The sequence below is a fragment of the Lacerta agilis genome, chromosome 13, assembly GCF_009819535.1.
Source record: "Lacerta agilis isolate rLacAgi1 chromosome 13, rLacAgi1.pri, whole genome shotgun sequence".
Classification (NCBI taxonomy): domain Eukaryota; kingdom Metazoa; phylum Chordata; class Lepidosauria; order Squamata; family Lacertidae; genus Lacerta; species Lacerta agilis.
Genome location: NC_046324.1, coordinates 11,085,273 through 11,107,268, shown reverse-complemented (window position 1 = coordinate 11,107,268; position 21,996 = coordinate 11,085,273). Strand labels below are relative to the sequence as shown.

Here is a 21,996-nt window from a genome sequence, read left to right as displayed (position 1 = left end):
AATCCAGTGTCTGGTACAACAGCCAAGCGATGTTCGTATAAATTTACTTTTCCTCTGAATCTATCTGCCCTTGTACATAACACTCTGATGAATGCATTGCTATCTATAAATAGTAAATTATTCACAGTTAATTTTTTTTTAGAAGACTAACTTCTTCACTCAATCTGTTCTAGATTGCAGCCTCTTATGGAAATGCCGTGTGCATTTTTGAGCCCCTTGGGGTGAATTCTCATAAGAGAAATTGTGTAAGTATTTATGACTTGATATAAAATCCACATTTTTTGTTTATCTTGGAGCAGGTAACATCATTACTAGCAGTTAGCACAAGACAGGGAGGCCAACCGTATGTGGTGGAGTCAGAGCCAATGAATGCTAGTTTTGCTCCTATCCTATACCTCTGCTGAGTTCTGTAAGGACAACACTGAGAGTGACTCCAGGGGTCAGCAAACTTTTTCATCAGGGGGCCGTTCCACTGTCCCTCAGACCTTGTGGGGGGCCAGACTATTTTTTTTTGGGGGGGGGTGAACGAATTCCTGTGCCCCACAAATAACCCAGAGATGCATTTTAAATAAAAGGACACATTCTACTCATGTAAAAATACACTGATTCCTGGACCGTCCGCAGGCCAGATTTAGAAGGCGATTGGGCTGGATCCGGCCCCTGGGCCTTTGTTTGCCCACCCATGGCTGAGACTAAGGAGGAGGAAGCTGACAGGCAGGGGAACACCGTGGGCTGACTGCAAGGAAGGAAGAAGGCGGGCAAGTGAGGGCTGGTTGAGGGCAGACTGCACTTGGTGGGGCAGCCTCCACTGCCGTCTCCAGGCAAGCCTCCCCAGCCCTTCCTCTCTCTACCAACCATGTCATAGTCTCTGGCAGTTTCACCTAGAAATGTCAGTCGATGGGCGTGGTTGGAGGAAAATGGTGCCATGGGTCAGATTGGACCTCACCCCCCGGGGGCACGATTAACCCACAGACAGGAGGTTCCCCACTTGTGGCTGTAAAGGATGCATTAAGTTTTATTTCCTTTTTTGGTGGTCTTAACATGTCTCATCATTGAATAGATAGAATGTATTTATGATTATTTGTTTATTTTAAAAAGAAATATATTGTTTTGTACATGAGAAGAACTCTTCTCCCTGTTTCAGATCTTTAGTTTTGCTCTTTGTCATGAAGGCATGGGACACAAAATAACTTCCCTCCTCTTCTTTAATGAATCAACTATTCAGGCAGAACAGCAGGAGTGCAAGCAAATTTGTTGGCTGTGTTTATGCCACAGCCATGGCTGTGATCTGTTATTTGAAAAGTGCATAATCTGGGGCGTGTTATTGGTTTTAATTGTCACCCTTGAAGAATGCTGTTTGACAGCAAAAGTACCTGCTTAATCACATCAAATGAATATTTTAAAAAACAACAACCATGAAATGTCAGTTTATAGCTATGTGAAGAAATGATTGCTCCTGTCCTGTGTGGTGTGTATTTTGCCCCCTAAGAATTAACTCTGTAATGTTTGCGCTGCAGCAACTGAAGTGTCAATGGCTGAAGACAGGGCAGTTTTTCCTCAGTTCTATGACCTTCAACCTAGCATGGGATCCTCAAGGTAATACAAAGTCAACATTAAGTCAGTTCCCATTTCCTAATATGCTTTGTGGCTATGCAGCATGTTACTGTGAGGGATCTTCTTCAGGGGGGTTCTTTTGTGATTTCCTCTAATATTATCAAGGTACTTTTGCCTCCCTCCAGTGTGTTATTCCGTTCGTTAGGAAAGCAATTGAAAATTGTTGTTTGTTGTTGTTTAGTCATTTAGTTGTGTCTGACTCTTCTTGACCCTATGGACCAGAGCACGCTAGGCACTCCTGTCTTCCACTGCCTCCCGCAGTTTGGTCAGGCTCATGTTGGTAGCTTCGAGAACACTGTCCAACCATCTCGTCTTCTGTTGTCCCATTCTCCTTGTGCCCTCAATCTTTCCCAACATCAGGGTCTTTTCCAGGGAGTCTTCTCTTCCCATGAGGTGGCCAAAGTATTGGAGCCTCAGTTTCAGGATCTGTCCTTCCAGTGAGCACTCAGGGCTGATTTCCTTCAGAATGGATAGGTTTGATCTTCTTGCAGTCCATGGGACTCTCAAGAGTCTCCAGCACCATAATTCAAAAGCATCAATTCTTCAGCGATCAGCCTTCTTATGGTCCAGCTCTCACTTCCATACATCACTACTGGGAAAACCATAGCTATAACTATACGGACCTTTGTCAGCAAGGTGATGTCTCTGCTTGTTAAGATGCTGTCCAGCTTTGTCATTGCTTTTCTCCCAAGAAGCAGGCATCTTTTAATTTCGTGACTGCTGTCACCATCTGCAGTGATCATGGAGCCCAAGAAAGTAAAATTGAAAATAAAACTGCCAATATCATAATGCTGTCATACAAAACAACAGTAAGACTGCATTTAGAATACTGTGCACAGTTTTGGTCGCTCCATCTCGAAGCAGATATTGTAGAGCTGGAAAAGGTTTAGAAAGTAGCAGACAGATTGATCCAGAGAATGGGATTTTTCCCCTACAAAAAAAGGTTGCAGCATTTTCGACTTTTTAATTTAGAGGCATGCCAAATAAGAGGGGACCAGTGTTAGAAACCGAGATATGAAAACCAGGAGCTAAATGGCACATTAAACCTAGGTTATGGGCCAACAACAGAATGTCTATGCTCACTTTTTTATAACAATGCAAAGCTGAAAATGAATGAACTGCAGCTAAAAATCTTATGTTCATTTTTCACATGCTCTGCTTCTCATCTGAAGACTGCAAAAAACAAAGCCACGCTTCCCCTGCCCACCACCCTAATATTCTTAAGATTGTTTCTTCTCTATTCTTCAGGCTTGACTTATGTTCTTAAGTGTCTTTTTTCGGGGGGGAGGGGCCGCTCACCAACGGCCCTAGCACATGGAACTGTCTTGAATATAATTATACCGACAGTAACAAAAGCAGATGCTTATGTTAGTGCAATAGGAGGAGAAACCTGTCCTCCACGATTCCCCAGCCCCATATTTTCATTCACAAATGTTGGAAGAAGCAGTAGAATGTAAAATGCATGCAGGCCAAATATTGTTGTCTACTTTGCTTAAATATCCATTGCTTCCAGGTAACCGGCTGCTGACTGCAACAGATTATTTGCAGTTATGGGCCCCTCCATCTAGTGATATCCTAGAAGAGGAGGAGGAAGATGATCCTGACTTGGAGCTCAAAGATGAGAAAATCCATCCTGTTCTAAGCGACTGGAAATGTGTCTGGCACTGCAGGTAAGTTTGTGCGAGAGTATGATTATGGAGGACGCATGTGGCTTGCCGATCGGAAGGTTGGCGGTTCGAATCCCTGTGCCGGGGTGAGCTCCCGTTGCTTGGTCCCAGCTCCTGCCAACCTAGCAGTTCGAAAGTACGTCAGAGTGCAAGTAGATAAATAGGTACCATTCTGGCGGGAAGGTAAACAGCATTTCCGTGCGCTGCTCTGGTTCTCCAGAAGTGGCTTAGTCATGCTGGCCACATGACCCGGAAAAACTGTCTGCAGACAAACGCCAGCTCCCTCAGCCAGTAAAGCGAGATGAGAGCCGTCCGTGACTGGACTTAACTGTCAGGGGTCCTTTACCTTTATGATTATGGAGGAAAGGCAGGGACATCTTACAGTCCCGTCCCTAATTGCTCTTAGAACCTGAAATTATTTTTACATAAGCAGCTCATTAAAAAGCCGTATATGATTTTTAATGAGCTGTGTGTTCTTTATGCTCCAAGTATACTACTTGAAAGCCCAGTACAGAATAGCAACAAGTTTCTCTGCATACACATTTGTTAGCTGCAAAGTCTCCAGTGCATTCCAAACCATATTGACTTCGTCTTCCACGGAAGCATAATTGAGCACAACAAATCTCTAGTTGGTTCAGACAACTGGGGATTGGATTTGAGCTGTGGGCTTGCACGCTTCCTCTTCTCCCTAATGGAGCCAGATTCTCTTCCAGTTTTTTGCTTAGCGCAAACCATTGTTTACAGGGATGTCTGAATCAACAAACTATGCCCTCCAAACCAGAATTAGAAACCACAGATTGAAGAGGATTTCCATGTTCAAATTGGCTGATTGTCAAACTGTGTCTTATGCTAAACTGGAAGCGATGCTTCTCAAGAGAGGAGGGAAAGGGTGGGGGAGGCAAGGGGCTTAAAACCTACAATTTGTTTCTGGTCTATGGGATCATATAAAATGAGGTTCTTAGTAGTATACAACGCTAGTCCTCAAAGTTAGCTTAGCTTCATTGATTTCAGTGGGTCTACTCTGAGAAGAACTTGGTTCAAAACAATCCTCTGTCAGCTGATAACTTCTGTTCCAAAGCGTTTTGCCTAGCCACGGAGTTTTGTTATAGTCAATAGTTGTTTCCCCTCAAGATGCAGTCTTCTTTTCATTTCAAACAATGCTCACAATGTCGTGCCTAACAAAACTGGTATAGAGCCAGAAAACATGGTGCCTCTTGTGTATCTGGGAGTTGGCTTCATGTTGCTGCAAAGTCCAGGGTGCAAGTATATTTGGCTCAGGCAGCTCATACTGAATGCTGACATGAGATTCTTCTTTTTTACAGAGAATGCGACAACAGTCACAGATATGCACTACTTTATTCCAACACTAAAAATATGAGTTATGAGGCCTCTGGGTTGCTAAAGGGATAGAGCACCATTTCATCGCTTCACTGAGAGTGCCACAATACTTGATCCTGCTTCAGTAATACAATTGGCTTTTAAAGTTAGTAATGTTATGCAGCAGAGATGTGCGGCAGATGTAGCCTGTAGTTGCCTGTGGTCCTCCAGATGTTGGTGGGCTCCAGCTCCCATCATTCCCAGCCAGAATAGCCTGTGATCAGGTATGGTGGAAATTGTAGTTCAACAGCACCTGCAGGGCCACTCATCATTGCCATACGGCAATTGAAGTATTTTTAGCTAACTTCTCCTGTATGTGTAATGAGATGTCAATGGTCAGGTGGTTAGGCTGCCATAGCTGCGTCCATAAAAAAGTAAATTCCCCTTCAGTGGAGAACTGCATTCTTTTTTCTTGTTTTGCTCTTTAGAACGGCCGTGTCCGTACATCTGATGGAATGGTCCCCAGATGGAGAATATTTTGCCACAGCTGGAAAGGTAAGGATGAGAAGGAGAGTGAATTGTGCTTCTGGAGTGTGCCAGGAATTGTATTAACTCTGCTCAGTAAAATAGAATTGTTTCCTCGCGTATATCCATCCCATCCCAAACCCAGTGAGTCTTACTTGCTACTGAGGAAGATAATATTCCTTCAGGCCAATATTAGTACAGGCTTATCAGCAAGCATAAGGTCCAGAAGTTGGAATACCAAGGTGCATGAGCAAGGCAAGAGGTTCATAACCAAAAGGAAGAAAGGACGATGTCCTGACACTTGACACTACTCTTCTGCTCAGTTTTGAATGACGAGGCAGGGCAAGCTTAAACACGAGATTGTCTCCCCATAGTTCTGCACACCTACGCTTCTTCTGGACAGGTGCATCTGATCTCACCTATGAAGCCAGCACCCGGTTCTAAACAACAAGTCCTGCCCCATCCCCGGGGTTCCACCTTCTAGTTCCCCAATCTGTTCCTTCTCCTTCTTGTGTCCAGGGCTGCCATACCATGCCAAACCCTGATGGAGCCGAAGGGCCCTAACCTCAGGAAAGGAAGAGAAACATAGGAAGCTGTCATATGCTCAGTATTGGCTACTCTAATGGGTCTCCTTTGTCTCAGGCCTTTGCCTTTCCATTTATTTATCTGTTTATCACCATCAATATACATGGCTTATCTGGTCCTGATCATTTTGATTTAGATGCCAGGGAGATGAACTTAGGATCGTCTGGGTTCAAATTGTATTTTCCATTCTGACACTGACCTCGGGACCATGCTGAGAAAGGGAGTGGAATAGGAAAGGGAGGAGATGAAGTTTCATGTGTATCATTAAAATATTTTTTTAAAAACCCATACTTAAGCGGTTTCCATAGTCCAGGTTGTGACTACAGGTGGGCTTTGGGTCTGAAAAGCTTGGGGTGGGTACCAGTTTAAACCATTCTTCTGACCTGAGGTCACCTAGTGACCTTCACGACTAAGTAGGATTTGAACTGTGGTCTCCTGTGTCCCACACCTCACCATTCTCTCCATGTTGGGTGATTTAATCACGATTAAAAGAATTTTCAAATGTATAGTGGATTATTCATTCAAACCTTCGGATCCCTGGATTTTCATTTTATTTTTAGCTTCTTGTCTTTTGTTGTCATTCAGCTTGATTCTATTTTAGCAGTTTCCCCCAGGATTAAATAATTTGCTGCAGTTGGTTGTTTTAAATGCACAGGCTTCAGGTTTGTGGGACTGGCTTTTGATTTTTTATTAAAACAGTAAGGACTACCGACGAGAACCAAATAATGGCCAGTGACTTGTCAGATCTAGTTGCTTACAGCATCCACAAGCCATACACTAGCTGACCTGGATAAGCTGTGCCTTTATATTGGTTAAGTTACTACACAGATTCGGGATTCTAAATGCCCTTTGCATCCTGATCTACTGCAAATCCAGTTATCTGCCAGTAGATGCCACTGAGCTTTCTACCATCCCCTGTACTTAAGTACACCCTGGTACAATTAGGTAAAGGTAACTGTGACCCCTGACCATTAGGTTCAGTCGTGTCTGACTCTGGGGTTGCAGCGCTCATCTCGCTTTACTGACCGAGGGAGCCGGTATACAGCTTCCGGGTCATGTGGCCAGCATGACTAAGCCGCTTCTGGCGAACCAGAGCAGTGCACATAGAAACGCCGTTTACCTTCCCGCCAGAGCGGTCCCTATTTATCTACTTGCACTTTGACGTGCTTTCGAACTGCTAGGTGGGCAGGAACTGGGACTGAAAACAGGAGCCCACAGCGCCAGTAGATGCCACTGAGCTTTCTACCACCCCCTGTACACCCTGTACACCCTGGTACAATTAATGAGCATTAATTCATGAATTATTAAATAGTTGCAATTCTATTTGTATTCAGTTAAGTCCCCATCTGCACCATACCTTTGAAGCAGCATCGTGCATCTTTAAACAATCACAGTTTCCCCCAAAAGGTTCCTGGGAGCTGTAGTTTTTTAAAGGTGATGTTTGGACACCCCTCATGGAGTTACAGTTCCCAGAGTTTCCTGGAAAGAGGGGTTGATTGTTAATCCAGTCTGGAAATTGTAGCTCGTGGCGGGGGGGGGGGGGATAGGGGGTCTCCTTACAAGGCTTGTCTCCTGAGGCAAAATGAGAATTTGGCGTAGTTTGGCCTCTCGCAGTTCTCCTGCCTGAGGCGGGTGTTTTGTCCTGCGTCGTGGGCTCTGATGGAAGCCATGAGCATTTTGGTTGGTATGGCACTGCTTTATATGTGTAGTGCAGATGAGGCTTATACAGAGTCGACCCACTGAAGTTAATAGGCCTACATTAGACGTGTCCATTAAAACAAAACGGTTCTCATAGCAGGCTTCTCATAGGCATCTGTTGGCCATTGTGAGAACAGGATGCTGGACAAAGTGGACCGCTGGCCTGATCTGGTAGCCACCTCTTATGTTCTCAATATTGCATTGAATTAAGAATTTTGTTAGTAGTAAGTGATGTAGCAGGAGGTTGTCAAAGGCTCTTTCATTTCCATCGACCTCCATCTGTTGTGCCCCATTGTGTGCAGCGCCAGAGGTCTGTGACTAAATAACTGAAGCAGATGGGTTTGGAAGCCATTTTCTGCCTATGCCAGAGACGGTTGCCATTTTAGTTCTTGCATTGTGGCTCAATCAGTGATTGCAGCACTACGTCTGGCTAAAACATACTGTTTGTTTAATTGTGTCTCTGCAGAGATGATTGTATTGTCCTTCCTCTCTACCCCCGCCCCCCCCCAAATCCCCTTTCAGGATTTATTACTTTTAGATAGTACTTTGAGAGCTCTGCAATCTCTTCTAATAATTTATTATCCTAACTTCATTCCCAAGCCATGTTCCCAATATAAAAGTGCAATTGCTTCTCAGCATTTTGGCTAGGATCGGGGAATATCAAGTTATTAGAAGAGGGTAGCTAAACCTTGGGAACCAGGTATGCTGTAGCCAAATGACATCTTCCCTGGTGAGAATGTAATGAATGGAAAACCAAGAAAGAGGGACAGGCTCTGTATTCTCCAGTTGTCAGGGTGCTCAAAAAGGGGGTGCAGGAAAATGACCAGGAAGAAGCATTATAGGAAAACGTTTCAAGAGAGATGAAAAGGAAGGGTGGAAATGTTATTGCGTCTTGCTGCTCAGCAAGTTGCTGTTATCCAAGGGAAAACTTGCAAAGGTATAAGGAGTTGCCTTATGCCCAGTCAGATCATTTGTCCATCTGGCTCAGGGTTGACTATCCTTTGGCCTTCCAAATGTTGTTGACTCCAGCTTCCATCATCCCCAGCCAGAGTGGCAAGTGGTCAGAGATTATGGCAATTGCTGGCCAGCCAAATCTGGTGATTCACAGGTTGGCTACCCTTCTCTAGCCCATCTGCTCTGATTGGCAAGCATTCTTCAGGGTCTTAAGCTGCTACCACACAAGCAAATATTGTGGAATAGTCACATGCCGTTGACTCACTTCTGCATCATGTTTTGGACGAAACATTTTCACAGGTTTTCTTCCTTTTGCTTCTGTTTTGTTTGTTTTGGCCTGTATAGATTGCTCTAGACCAGAGTTTCCCAAGCTTGGGTCTCCAGCTCTTTTTGGACTACAACTCCCATCATCCCCAGCTAGCAGGACCAGTGGTCAAGACTCACTGTTTGGGAAGACCCAAGCTTGGGAAGTCCTGCTCTCGTCAGTTTCGTCTGTATTGTCTGTTTTTCTCCTCAAGCAGTCAACTCTCTCACTTTAACCATTCTTTAACCACACTGAGAGCCAGTGTGGTGTAGTGGTTAAGAGCGGTAGACATGTAATCTGGGGAACTGGGTTCATGTCTCCGCTCTTCCACATGCAGCTGCTGGATGACCTTGGGCTAGTCACACTTCTCTGAAGTCTCTCAGCCCCACTCACCTCACAGAGTGTTTGTTGTGGGGGAGGAAGGGAAAGGAGAATGTTAGCCGCTTTGAGACTCCTTCGGGTAGTGATAAAGCGGGATATCAAATCCAAACTCTTCTCTTCTTTAACCATTCCCTTTCCATGTAGCATTGCCTTATAGCTATGACTATTTTCTTCCCCCTCTAAACTATAGTGCGTATGTGTTCAGGGTGGGGGGGTGGGGGTGGACTTTCAACACATACACAACGGTCCCAGTGAAAACTACCTTCCTCCAACACTGCCTCCTTGGTCACAATGTGTTAGAAGTCTGGAAGCAGAGTTGCTATTTCACTTCCAACTTAAAATTGAATGACATTGGTTTGGGTACAGCTAAGTATGGAAGCTCCTCAGGACAGAGGTCTCTCCCAGTCTGCTGCCTGATCTCCTTTAACTGGAAATGCCAGGGATTGGGGCCCTTGTGCATGCAACACATCTGCTGTTCCACTGAGCTAAGAACTCCCTTAATTTTGAAGAAAAGGCAATAAAAATTGATATAATCAAAGGGAATGCCATACAAGGAAAATGCATGGGAAACGGTGGGCATGGGGCCTGAATATTGAATGCAGAAGATTGGGTAGGAAGATGAATTAAAAGGGGGGGACACTCTTTCTTCTTCTTTCTTCTTTGGCAATCACTCATAGCCAAGTAAGATTGTCTTCAATAAACACGGTTTTAACAATGAGTCTGTAAGTGACTGTGGAGGCCACACGTCCTTCCACAGTGGGGACATTCGTTTCTGGGTGGGAGTTGATCACAGTGTGGATTTGCCGAGCGTGCCTTCCTCCTAGCACGTTTCTCCCTTGTGTCCTGAGTTCTAGTGTCTTCCAAGCCCATGACACCTTTGGTAAAGGCTGTTCTCCAACTGGAGCGCTCGCAGGCCAGTGTTTCCCAGTTGTCAGTGTTTATACTACATTTATTTAAGATTTGCCTTGAGACAGTCTTTAAACCTCTTTAGTTGGCCACCAGCATTACGCTTTCCATTTTTAAGTTCGGAATAGAGTAGTTGCTTTGGAAGACGATCATCAGGCATCCACACAACATGACCAGTCCAACAAAGTTGATGTTGAAGAATCATTGCTTAAACACTGGTGATCTTTGCTTCTTCCAGTACACTGATATTAGTTCGCCTGTCTTCTAATAGGAATAGGAATAATTTATTATTGGCCAAGTACATTTTCCAACATACTTGGAATTTGTTTCGGCTACATTGCAATGTAAACATACAGACACTGTTCCTCTCACAATGTTGTTGTTGTTGTTCAGTCGTTCAGTCGTGTACGACTCTTCGTGACCCTCTCACAATACAAAGAAGCAAAGAAACCCACCCATAATTTACCTCCCCTTCAGCTATACAACTATGAATTTAACAATTTAATGGCACAAGGGAAAAAACCTATTCTTGTGCCTGGCCGATTTTGTATATGAAGTCCTGTAGCGACGTCCAGATGGAAGGAAATCAAGCAGATGATGACCGGGATGTAAAGGATCTGCTACAATTCTCTCTGCTCTCTTCCTAACTCGGGTAGCATAAATTGTGTCTATTGAAGGCAAGCTAACACCAATTACCCTTTCTGCAATTCTTACAGCTCGTTGGAGCCTTTTCTTGTCTCTCTTGGAGGCTGTACCGTACCAAGCTGTTATAGAATTACAGAGAACAGTTTCAATGATGCCTCTGTAGAATTGGATCAACACTTCCTGGGACAATTTAAATTTCCTAAGTTGACGCAGGAAATACAGCCTCTGGTGGACCTTTTTAATAATATTACTGATGTTGCTTGACCAATTTAAGTTATAAGAAATTATAGAGCCCAGGAACTTAAAGGACTCTACTACTACAACCATGTTACCAAGAATGGAAAGTGGTGGCAGAACGGAAGAGTGCCTTCTGAAATCAATTACCATTTCTACTGTCTTTTGGGCATTTAGTACCAAATTATTTTCGGTGCACCACGAAACAAGATGGTCTACTTCCCACCTATACAAAGATTCATCGTCCTCCTGGATAAGCCCAATAACTGTTGTGTCATCAGCAAATTTCAAGATCTTAACCGATGGATCAGTTGAGGTACATTCATTTGTGTATAGAGAGAAAAGCAGTGGGGAAAGGACACACCTGTATTGATGGTATTGTTGCTCAATATAATTTTCCCCAACCTCACCTGCTGCCTCCTGTCCGTTAAAAAGCTGTATATCCATCAACAAACAGGGGCAGGTACATTGAGATGAATTAATTTAGAAAACAATTCTTAAGTGATGTGTAACATTTTTCGGAGACACTGTTGATGGAATCTTTCGTGGAGTTGCAGATGGCGTTTATAAGTGGTCCATGCTTCAGGTTAAGAACAGTTGGAGGTTAAGAATGGACCTCCAAAATGAATTAAGTTCTTAACCCGAGGTACCACTGTAGTAAGGTTGGTAGTACAATAGCTTTGTAAACAAGCGTCCCATGGCAATCGGCAAATGGTAACAGGGGCAGGATTGTGAAATCTGGAAGCCCCTAGTTATGAACCGGCACATGGGCGGTGGATACAGATTCATTCGTTCTGACTCAAGGAACGAGGCAGTTGAGCAGCTCGGCAGCTGTATCCATGACTGAGCATCCCTTTTTAGGATCCACTCTGCTCACCCCGAAAAGGGGGAGGGGCTAGAAAAGTGGGACACTAGACCCCTGATCACCTGTCTTTCAGAAGAAAGTGACTTGATGTATCAAAGGGCACTAACTATCTCTTTGGCAAGTGCAATCTAATAATCATTTCATATGATCAACATAATGACCTTAACTCCCATCTTCTCGGCGATTTCTAATCTTAGCTGCAAAATTAATTTGTTTCTTGGGGGGTGGGCGGGCAGCTAAAGCGATCCCTAAGGTGCTATTTGTGCCAGATCAGTTGTGGATGTAAATCTATGATTTGTGGTTTATGACTTCAAAATTGCTTTTCTATTGCCAGACGTCGTATCAGTTCCATGTTTGTACTAAGCAGGCTGGCCGTTAACTAAAATATGGCTGAGAGACTTCCGGCGGCGACGCCATCGTCGGGTGGTCGAAGGCTGCTTCGGGTCCGAAGCGCCTTGTCCATCCCGGGGGTTAGGAGCCGCGCTACCGCAGCGCGCGGCTCCGGTTGGGGTGCGGGAAGAGCGTCCCGCACCCTGGGCTCCCCGGCTGCGCCCGCGGAGGCTCTGAACCCTTCCCTTGCCCCCCCTGTAAAGGGGGAGTGGGGGTGAAGGGCAAACGGAGCCGGGCTTCGGGGACATGCCCCAACCGGGATGCAAATGCGGCGACAGAGCCCGCGGTGAGCGTCCAAGTTCTACCTGTGAAGAATGGAGCTAAAAGAACCCGGTGGTCGTGAGTAAAGAAATTGATCAGAAATCGTGCTTTTGGAACGATCCGGGGGGAAGGAGAATGGCAGCCTGCCCTCCCTCCCTTCGAGCTCAAGAATCTAACCAATTTGACTGATTGCTGCTACAGAACTGGTTACAATGTACTTAAAATTGACACAGGAGACTGGCAAACTTTTCTTTTGGGAAGTTAACTAGAGGAAAATATCTCCTTTTAAAGTTGCGGTATTTGCGCTCCAGTTCAGGAAAATGGCGACGAACAAAGAGAGGAGTAGAAATATGACACCCGTTTCCTCCTCCTCTGCCAGTATGCTGGGTTTCGTCCTTGAACTGGCACTGAACTCTGGACTAACGGACAAACAGAGACTCACTGCCTTGAAGGTGGAACTGCTTTATAGAAAAGTCAAAGTCTTGTGTGGGGGTCTGAAATGGAACCAATTGCCCACAGAGGAGGCTTACAAAACTTTTGATACTTTGGAAGAAAGCCTTGCCAAAGAGCTGAGAGGATGGATGCAAAGATGGAGTGAAATGAATGAGCTACTTCGGAGAAGAAATTCGCTTTTTGGGGGTGGCAGCCCCAAGGCGACGTTAAGATTTCGTATATCCAGTCCCCGAGGTGTGAGCTCGGGGGCCAGGGACAGAGAATTAAGGTATTTACAAGAAGAAAAGGAATGTTACAAAGAACCGAAGAAGCTGAGAGATGATGAGATGGACACCTCTGAACTCGCGGCAAGGAGAGGTTTGGACTGTGCCTGGATCTGTGGACGCTTGGAGAGGGAAGAGATATGGAAGTTCAGTGCTGATGCCATTAGGAGAAGAATAATGGACAGAGGGGGTGTGGGGTGAAGCATTAAGTAAAACTTTAAGCAGCCTGAAATGGTAAATTGAAATCGGAGGGTGAATACTGTCAACAATTTTTTGTTATATTTCTTATTGGAACATGAAAGGAGATATTTCAAGTGTTTATGTTACTAGCAGCAACCTTAAGGATAGAAGAGATAGATTAGATGTGAATGATTTGAGAAGATTTATGAGGTGGAGTATAAGCAAAGTGAATTTAAGTGGATTAAGTTTATGGATCTAGAAGATTAAATGGTGAGGTATTATTATGATGATGCATTTTTAGCAATTGTTGAAGATATAATTGAAGGTAATTATACAATTGTAGTTAATGTTTTTTTTGTAGGAGAAATGGTTATAAAATAGACTAAGGATACAAACTCGAAGGTGAAAAGGCAGGGGAAGTCAAAAGTCAAGATATGGAATTAGAAATTTTTTTTTCCTAGAAAGATGCAATAAGAAAGCTTGACATTGTTTGTATTTGTTTTATTTGTTTTGCATTTGTTTATTGTAGGTGTGGGTGTGGGTATATGTTTGTTATAGAAAAATGCCAATAAATTCTTATAAAAAAAAAAAAATAAAATATGGCTGAGAGATATTTATGTTCTATTTCTAGAGAAGCTCTTCCCCATTTTCACTTGATGTATGTTTTGCTGGAGTATTTATTTGCTTGTACTGTAGGTGTATACAGATCATAAGTGAACATTATAACTGTTAACAATCAGCAACTTAGAGCGCTCTCTGTTCTGGCTACTTCAAGTCTAGGGAACCTGCAGCCCTCCAGATTGGTGAACTACAGCTCCCAGCACCCCTGACCATTGGCTCTGCTGGCTGAGGCTCATGGGAGTTGGAGTAGGCTGTACTTCTTCTCTTCTCCCCCAACCTCTACCCCAGAATAAGTGTGATTTCGCTTATGCAGCATAGTTGTGCCTTGCTTTTAATGCGGGTCAGAGTAACGGAGGTTGCCTGCGCTCCTCACTCTTGTTTTTCTAGCATTTAAGAGCCAGCAGCCTTTTAAATATTAGAAGAAATAAAACCTTCATAGCGAACTCATTCTTAGGGCCAAACTACGCACTACAAGGGTGGCATGTTATATTAAAAGTAGTTCATAAAGAACTCATTGTCACTGACTCGTGGTCATGGTTAAACTCCATACAGAGGTTAATAGTCTCTCTAGTGTAAATGTGTTTTATTTTAATAATAATAATAATAATAATATTATTATTATTTATACCCCACCCATCTGGCTGGGTTTCCAAACAGAATATTGAAAATGCGATAAAACATCAAACATTAAAAACTCCCTAAACAGGGCTGCCTTCAGATGTCTTCTAAAAGCCAGTTAGTTGTTTATTGCCTTGACATCTGATGGAAGGGCGTTCCACAGGGCGGGCGCCACCACCATGAGCCGTGGCTGTTTAGAGCTTTCAAGGTCAGCACCAACACTTTGAATTGTGCTTGGAAACATACTGGGAGCCAATGTAGGTCTTTCAGGACCGGTGTTATGTGGTCTCGGCAGCCAACCACCAGTCTAGCTGCCACATTCTGGATTAGTTGTAGTTTCCGGGTCACCTTCAAAGGTAGCCCCACATAGAGTGCATTACAGTAGTCTAAGTGAGAGATAACCAGAGCATGCACCATTTCATCAGGCATGTTTCATTTCTCATTTTGCAAAGAGTGCAGAGCTGATCCCCAGGGCTGCTCTCTTGAGGATGACTACCAAGTTCATTTGCTCCATCCTCCACATTGGACAGCAAGTAGCCAATTCTGGCTTCACCTGATCAGGGCCAAAATAAACTCCTGGCCAGTCACCCAGTGTTATGATGCTGAATTACCGTACCCTGATGTTTTCTACATCAAGCTTCCCCAAACCTGGTGCCCTCCAGATGTTGCTACAGGACTCCAACTCCCCTCCTCCCCCTCTCCCTGCCTCCCTCTCCCTGCTGTCTGGGGCTGATGGGACTTGGGAAACTAATTCAAGACCCTGGAAATCTAGTGAGGAAGAGAGCACCCAAGGGTGCAGGTGGGATCCCTACAGAGGTGGGGTGTGTATTTAGGGTTGAGTGAAGAATGATCTCCCAGAATTCCCCATCCTATTTGTGGGCGGTGAGATTGGGGACGGGAGAGCATTCTTCTGAATATTTGTGATTGGGGGGGGGGGTAATTCTACTGCAATTTGGATGGTGACAAAAATGGAAACTCAGAAAATTCATCAGAAAGCTCCGTGGGAAAATTGCTGGCTCACATAACACCCAGCATGGGATTTAGAATGGTCAAATAACCAAGGTCCAGGGAGCATCTTTAAAAACTGGGCATGTGGTGGGGGCATGAATCTTCAGGATGTCTCCACTCTTTCCCATGACTTTACCTTCTGCGCAAACAGCGGGACATTGTGCCATGGGGGTAGAAAACCACAGATGTCCAGAAAGTCAGTCAATCCATCTAACAGCTTTCAAGACAAGAACAGAAGAAGTGATCTGAATTCAGCTGCTAACTGCTCCAACTGACTGGGCTTTCAACTGACCCAGGGATCCTTTCAAAGAACTCACCTGGCCTCCTAGGAAACAAAACATTCCCAGGATTCCACAGCTGGTTGTGAGGTCAGAGCCTGGCCAAGGACTGGAGCCAATGGGCTCTGGGCTCCAGGAACGCTCTCTCTGCCAGGCCCATGGCACCTGGGCAACTTCAGGCAGCTGCCAAGTGACTGGCCTACCCCTGCATTTATCCCCAAGCAGAAGGCTCAGGCAACTGGATCTTAGAGCTCCCCCAAATCCTCCCAACTTTGCACCCCTCTGAAGAATTAAAGGAAATAAGGGAGGCCATGACTGTGGTCCAGTTTCTGGCACCTCCTTTAAACCCACCTGTTTGCCCATGAGTTGGTTGGCTAGTGAGCCATCATTTGGTCATACTGTATCATAAGTTCCACTGAGTTGAATGTTCTTTTAAAGTTGTTGTTTTTTTGAGGGGGCCTTCATTGTATTACAGAACCACCTTCTCTCTCCATCTGGGTCTGGCCTGTCAGTATTGACCAGGGCAGGCATAGGCAACCTTCGGCTCTCCAGATGTTTTGGCCTACAACTCCCATGATCCCTAGCTAACAGGACCAGTGGTCAGGGATGATGGGAATTGTAGTCCGAAACATCTGGAGAGCCGAAGGTTGCCTATGCCTGGACCAGGGGAACATTGCCCTTCCAAACATGGCTGAACTACAACTCCCACCAGTCTCAGCAAGCACCGCCCAGTAGCCTTATATATATTCATTTTGGTCAGCCTGGTGTAAATTGCTTTGGTCTGACTCAGTTTAAAGCAGTTTAAAGTAAAAGGTGTAGTGAGGCCCATTCTCATTGTCTCTCATTGATCCTTCAAGGTTTATTGGTTCTTCATGGCTAGAAAAAAAAGAGAGTTGAGAAAGACCACCAGTCCCTTGTGCCTCTTGTGTTGAACAATGTAATCTGTGGTTTCAATCTCGCCCAAACAAATAGTTAGTGATTAACGTTTCATTTAATGTGTTCATCACCTTATATTTGTTATCCAAACCCTTTTAAGTGCAACATTGGCAAACACACTACTGTGGCTAGTTCACTTGTTAAAGTATATTCCATAGGTAACGATAATAGACTTAAGTAACGCAAACAATGGTCTTCAGATGACCATTTTGTCTGCTGCAAAACCAAGGCAGAACTGGTTATATTATTTATATTTTGTTTCTTCTGTATGGCTAGTTGTCATTTTGGTGTTGGATCTCAATTGAGACAACAGTGTGGGGGAAAGTGTTGAGCTGTGCCCACCATGTAGGAAGCAATATCTACACTGACAGGAAGCAGCTCTTGAGGGTTTCAGGCAAGTTTCTCCTAGTCCTGTATGCAGATCCTAGCAATTGAACCTGGGATTCTACATGCAAGAACATCAGCTGAGCTAGGACCCTTCCTTCCTCCCACATCACTATAGCCCTAATCTAATTTCTGTTTTCCTGCAGCTGTTTGTTTGTTTTTTTAAAAAAAAAAACCACAACTGTAATTATGCACGTACCCTGTCAATTTGATATGTGTTGGTTTGTCTAGGATGATTGTCTCTTAAAAGTCTGGTATCCGATGACTGGTTGGAAATCCTCTCTTCTCCCCCAAGAGAGTGAGGAACCAAGAAGGACCTCCACGCCTGTTCATTTTGCCTTTGTGTATCTGGCACATCCTCGATCGGTGACGGGATTTTCGTGGAGAAACACAAGCAAGTTTATGCCCAGGTTTGAAATCGCTCCTCCTTCCCTGCTTCTAAAAGAAGGTTCAAACCTGAGTGCAAAAACATAGGCACCCGTCACACATTAATTTTACAGTTTGCATGCTATAAATTAGGGAGTCCATGCAAGGGAATTACAGTGGAACCTTGGTTTTCGAGCGTCTCGGAAGCCGAACAATTCGGAACCCGAATGCCAAAAACCCGGAAGTAATTGCTTCCGTTTTCAAACGCATCTCAGAAGTCGAACGGCTTCCGAGGTGAGTTTATCCTTTTTCCCCCTTTGACCTTGCAGCCAGCCCATTGATCCTTGGTTTTTGAACATTTCTGAAGTCGAACTGTCTTCCAGAACGGATTACGTTCAAAAACCGAGGTTCCACTATATCTTGCAAATGTTAGGCAGGTAATGCAGAGAGCCCCAGACCAAGGCCCAATGAGCTTCCTTGCAGATCCTATTCATGTTTACTCAGAAATAAGCCTCACTTGGCTCAGTGAGGTTTACTCATGAGAAAGAGTGCAAGGATTGTATCCTTAGCCACATGCAAGGGACTTGTGGAAGCCCAGTTGCATTTTTTAAAAGCAGTTTTACTTTTTAATATGTAAATTTATAAATGGCTTCACAAGTAAGAGTGACTGAAGCTGTGTATATTTGTTGACGGCTGGTCCTCATGTAGCACCAGAGACTGCTTTTGAAAACTTCCTTCAGTTTCAAAAGTAGCTTTCCCTGAGTTGGCTGCTGTTCTTGGGTTTTGTTTTTGGTGGTGGGGGGGCAGGTAGAGAGTGGTAGTTTGGACTGGAAGGGAGAAGAAAGGAGTGACATGAGCGCCACTGTTCTTTGCATATTTGCCATAATTTATTGGTGGTTAGATCTAAGCACGACTGAGACACTGGGAAGCTATTATGAAGCATCACTCCTAATAGCAAACACAGCTGATGAATGCTGACAGGATTGGAGCCTCTAAGGCAGTGGTGTCCAAACTTTTTTCAAAGAGGGCCAGATTTGATAAAGTGAAGGGCCGTGAGGGCCAACCAAAGGGCCAATCAAAGTTGTTGACTTTTTTTAGGGTTGAAGTTGTTGAGATTTTTTTGGGATTTTACCCCAGGAAATAAACTGCCATAGGGCCTGGATTAAACTGACCTGCGGGCCAGATTAAGCCCCCCAAACGGACTTTGGACATGCCTGCTCTAAGGAGTAAGAAAGGTGATAGCACGCTCAGGGGAACCTAGAAACCAGCCCCATGTCCAATAAGGATTGCGCATGCTCAGTAGCCAAGGAATGTAGATTTAACAGTATGGGTGAGGAGAGAAGCTTTTAGAAGGGGAGGGCTACGCTGCAACCTTTTGCTGCAGGCCCCATGTCTTGTTTCAAACAGCCGTCTTAAACTCAGCATTTCCCCCAGTTCTATGAACCTTTAAGCTACAAGTGCCAATATCCCTTTTTGCATTGCCTTTAGGGGGTCTGTTTGCAACGTGCTGCTTACTTCCTGCCTTGATGGTATTTGCCGGCTGTGGGCAGAGACCTTGTTACCCGAAGACAGCCTTCTGGGGGAGCAGATTTGCGAGACCAGCACTTCCAGCATTAGCAATAGCAGCAGCTTCTCCCGTTCCGGAAGGCACAAGGACAACATCCAGCATGCTTTAGAGGTATGGTGAGCTAAGCAGCCCGTTTCCCAAGTCTCGTTTTTATGTCTTGAGCTTTAGAATTCACATACGTATATTTTATATTTATGCTAACTTTTTCTTTTCTTCTTTTATTTCCTATTACCATGTGTTTGACTGTAACACGGTATATATCAGGCTTCCCCAAACTAATGCCAGCGGGCCGATTATCTGGCCCCTGATGACCCCCGCCGCCCGCTCTTACTGGTGCAGAGCAGCGTGGCTGCCCATCTCTGGGTCGGAGCGGCACCGGAAGTAGCTTGTGCGCATGCGCAAGCGTCATTTCCAGCACACTCCTGGTGCATCGCAGTGCCGGAAATAGCTTTTGAGCATGCGCAAAGCATCATTTTCAGCGCACTTCCGGGTCTGCAGAGGCCCGTGCGCACACGCACAAGGTATTTCCGGTGCCGCGCCACGCTGGAAAAAGCGAGTGCGTGTGCGTATGGGCGCACGCTCCCCCGCCCTCTGGCCCGCCACGCAATTGGCACCGGAGGAACCGGCCCGAGGCCAGGTAAGTTTGGGGACCCCTGGTATACATGGATGATACGATAAAACAGAAAAGCAAATAAACTTTTTTTTAAAAAAATAAATGAAATACATCAGGCAAAATATACATCTAAATTACAAAGTACATGGTTTAGATCAGGGGTGTCCAACCGGTCGACTGCGATCGACAGGTCGATCCCCAGATGATCGCGGGATCCTTATCAACAACTTTGACCTGCCCCACTAAAAACTCAGCAACTCTGACCTCCCCCCCCCCCCCAATGGGTAGATCACTGCCAGTCCCCCCGCCATCCCGGGAGTAGATCTCAGTTTCTTTGGAGTTGGACGTCCCTGGTTTAGATCAAAGATGGTGCCTGCGCTCAGGAACACACAGACCCTGCATTCAGTTCCTATAGCTGCATGATGAGAACCAGGTGGGAGGAAGTGATAACGATTATCTTCCTATTGTTACCCTTTCCACCAGGGTAAGCAGAGGCTATGACCTCACAAGAGTGCCTTCTAGGAATTTACAGGGAACTCCATGTGCCTTAACCCTTTGCTCACCTAGCAAGCGTGGAATTTTATACTTTGACTGGAGCATCCCTTCCCCACAAAATGCAGGCACTGCAGGGCTCACTGGCTCTCAGGCCAAGCCCCCTCCCCATCTGTGCTCTGTTCCCTCCTCAAGTGCTTTTGCTTGCCTGGGATTATGTCATTGAACTGTGATGGTATCTGCTGCTTGCCTGGATGCTTGGAATGTAGCCTACTGTGCAAAGGCCACATCTGTTGCTCCGCCCACTTTGGCCCTGGCCCCGCCCCCAGTGTAATGTGGCACCTGGAAGGTTGCCTATGACGAAGTATGATCCCTAGGGCTGAGAAAGTTTCCCCACTCCTCCCGTAAGAGCATTGGAGAGCTAGGTCTGTTAAAGTCAACAAATATGTGGCTGTGTTTCTGTATACCTGCATCCCACTCTCCAAAGAATAACAAAGCTACTCCTGCCTGCTCTTGTTGCCTGTAAAGTAGAAATCAGTACACAACTGGATGTGAATCTTAGGCCCCATTTGCACTATACATTTAAAGCACTATCAAGCCACTTTAAACAGTGATAGCTTCCCCCAAAGAATCCCGAGAAGTGTAGTTTGCTAAGGGTGCTGAGAGTTGTTAGGAAACCCCTGTTCTCCTCATAGAACTATGATACCCAGAATTCCCTGGGAAGAGGGATTGGATGGTAAACCACTTGGCGAATTGTAGCTCTGTGAGGGGAATGGGGAAGTCCTAGCCACTCGCAGCACCCTTAGCAAACTATACTTCCCAGAATTCTTTGGGGGATACCCTGAGGGGTATGGTACTGCTTTAAGTGCACAGTGCAGACAAGACCTTAAAGGGGAATGACCGCATTCTATTTTTAGCATAGGTTTAAGTTTGTTTACTTACCAAAACAAATAAATAAATAAATATGCTGCCTTTTGACCTCATTGTAGGTCATTTATAGCTAATATTACAATGAAATCACACTCTAAAGACATTAGGTATCTGCAAGTAGTTCCAAAGTAGGTGCCAGCAAACTAAAGGCCTAATTTCAATACTATATGAAACAGATCTCATGAAAGAGACAGATTTTAATATATATATTTATTTAAAATTAAATAAAAATGAGTCATGTTCCAAGCTTTTAAAGGTTTCTTCTACTAGAAGAGGAAATGAAGTATGAGGGATTAATTGTTAGTTCTGCCCAATTTTAGAAATAGAAACTATTTGTGTTTTGCATGGTTGAGTTCCCCTCATAATAGGCGAGCCTTATGTGTGTGCTCTCTCTCTTTCTCATTTTCTCCCTCTCCCCTGCCTTCTCTCTCCTGCTTCAGACAATTCATCACTTGAAAAACATGCGAAAGGGTCAGCGAAGGTCCTCTGTACTGATCACTCACACCGAAGATCTACCTGATCAGCTGGGAACACACGAGGTTCAGCGGCACATTTCCCACCACGCTAACGCGCTCTGCCATTTCCACATAACTGCAAGCATCAACCCGAACACAGGTAAGAAGAGAAGCAATTCATTCCCTGGGGATTTGGTCCACAGGTTGTCCTAGGGAGAGCTTGAGGAATGGAATCTTTCCAAATTCTAATGCAAACTCACCTGATCTGCACTTCCTAGGCCAGGCCTCACTAGGCGTCACCAATATGGAGCTACCCAGAGGTTATTGGTCTCTCTCTGGACACAGGTGGCGCTGTGGTCTAAACCACTGAGCCTCTTGGGCTTGCCGATCAGAAGGTTGGCGGTTCGAATCCCCACGACGGAGCGAGCTCCCGTTGCTCTGTCCCAGCTCCTGCCAACCTAGCAGTTCGAAAGCATGCCAGTGCAA

At 45.0% G+C, this 21,996-nt stretch overlaps 1 protein-coding gene across 7 annotated transcripts in view; it reads left to right on the top strand.

The window, feature by feature from the left end:
- DMXL2 (Dmx like 2) overlaps positions 1-21,996 on the top strand; it is a 112,443-nt gene that overhangs the window by 17,802 nt on the left and 72,645 nt on the right. For 4 of the 7 annotated variants that reach the window (XM_033168081.1, XM_033168079.1, XM_033168080.1 and 1 more), the window contains exons 3-9: positions 174-245; positions 1,518-1,596; positions 3,128-3,284; positions 5,087-5,153; positions 17,319-17,497; positions 18,942-19,131; positions 21,496-21,670. In XM_033168081.1, the coding sequence (XP_033023972.1) occupies positions 174-245; positions 1,518-1,596; positions 3,128-3,284; positions 5,087-5,153; positions 17,319-17,497; positions 18,942-19,131; positions 21,496-21,670 (919 nt within the window). Of the gene's footprint in view, positions 1-173; positions 246-1,517; positions 1,597-3,127; positions 3,285-5,086; positions 5,154-17,318; positions 17,498-18,941; positions 19,132-21,495; positions 21,671-21,996 lie in introns of those variants that run through there. The other 3 variants (XM_033168076.1, XM_033168075.1, XM_033168077.1) reach the window with 1 other exon arrangement.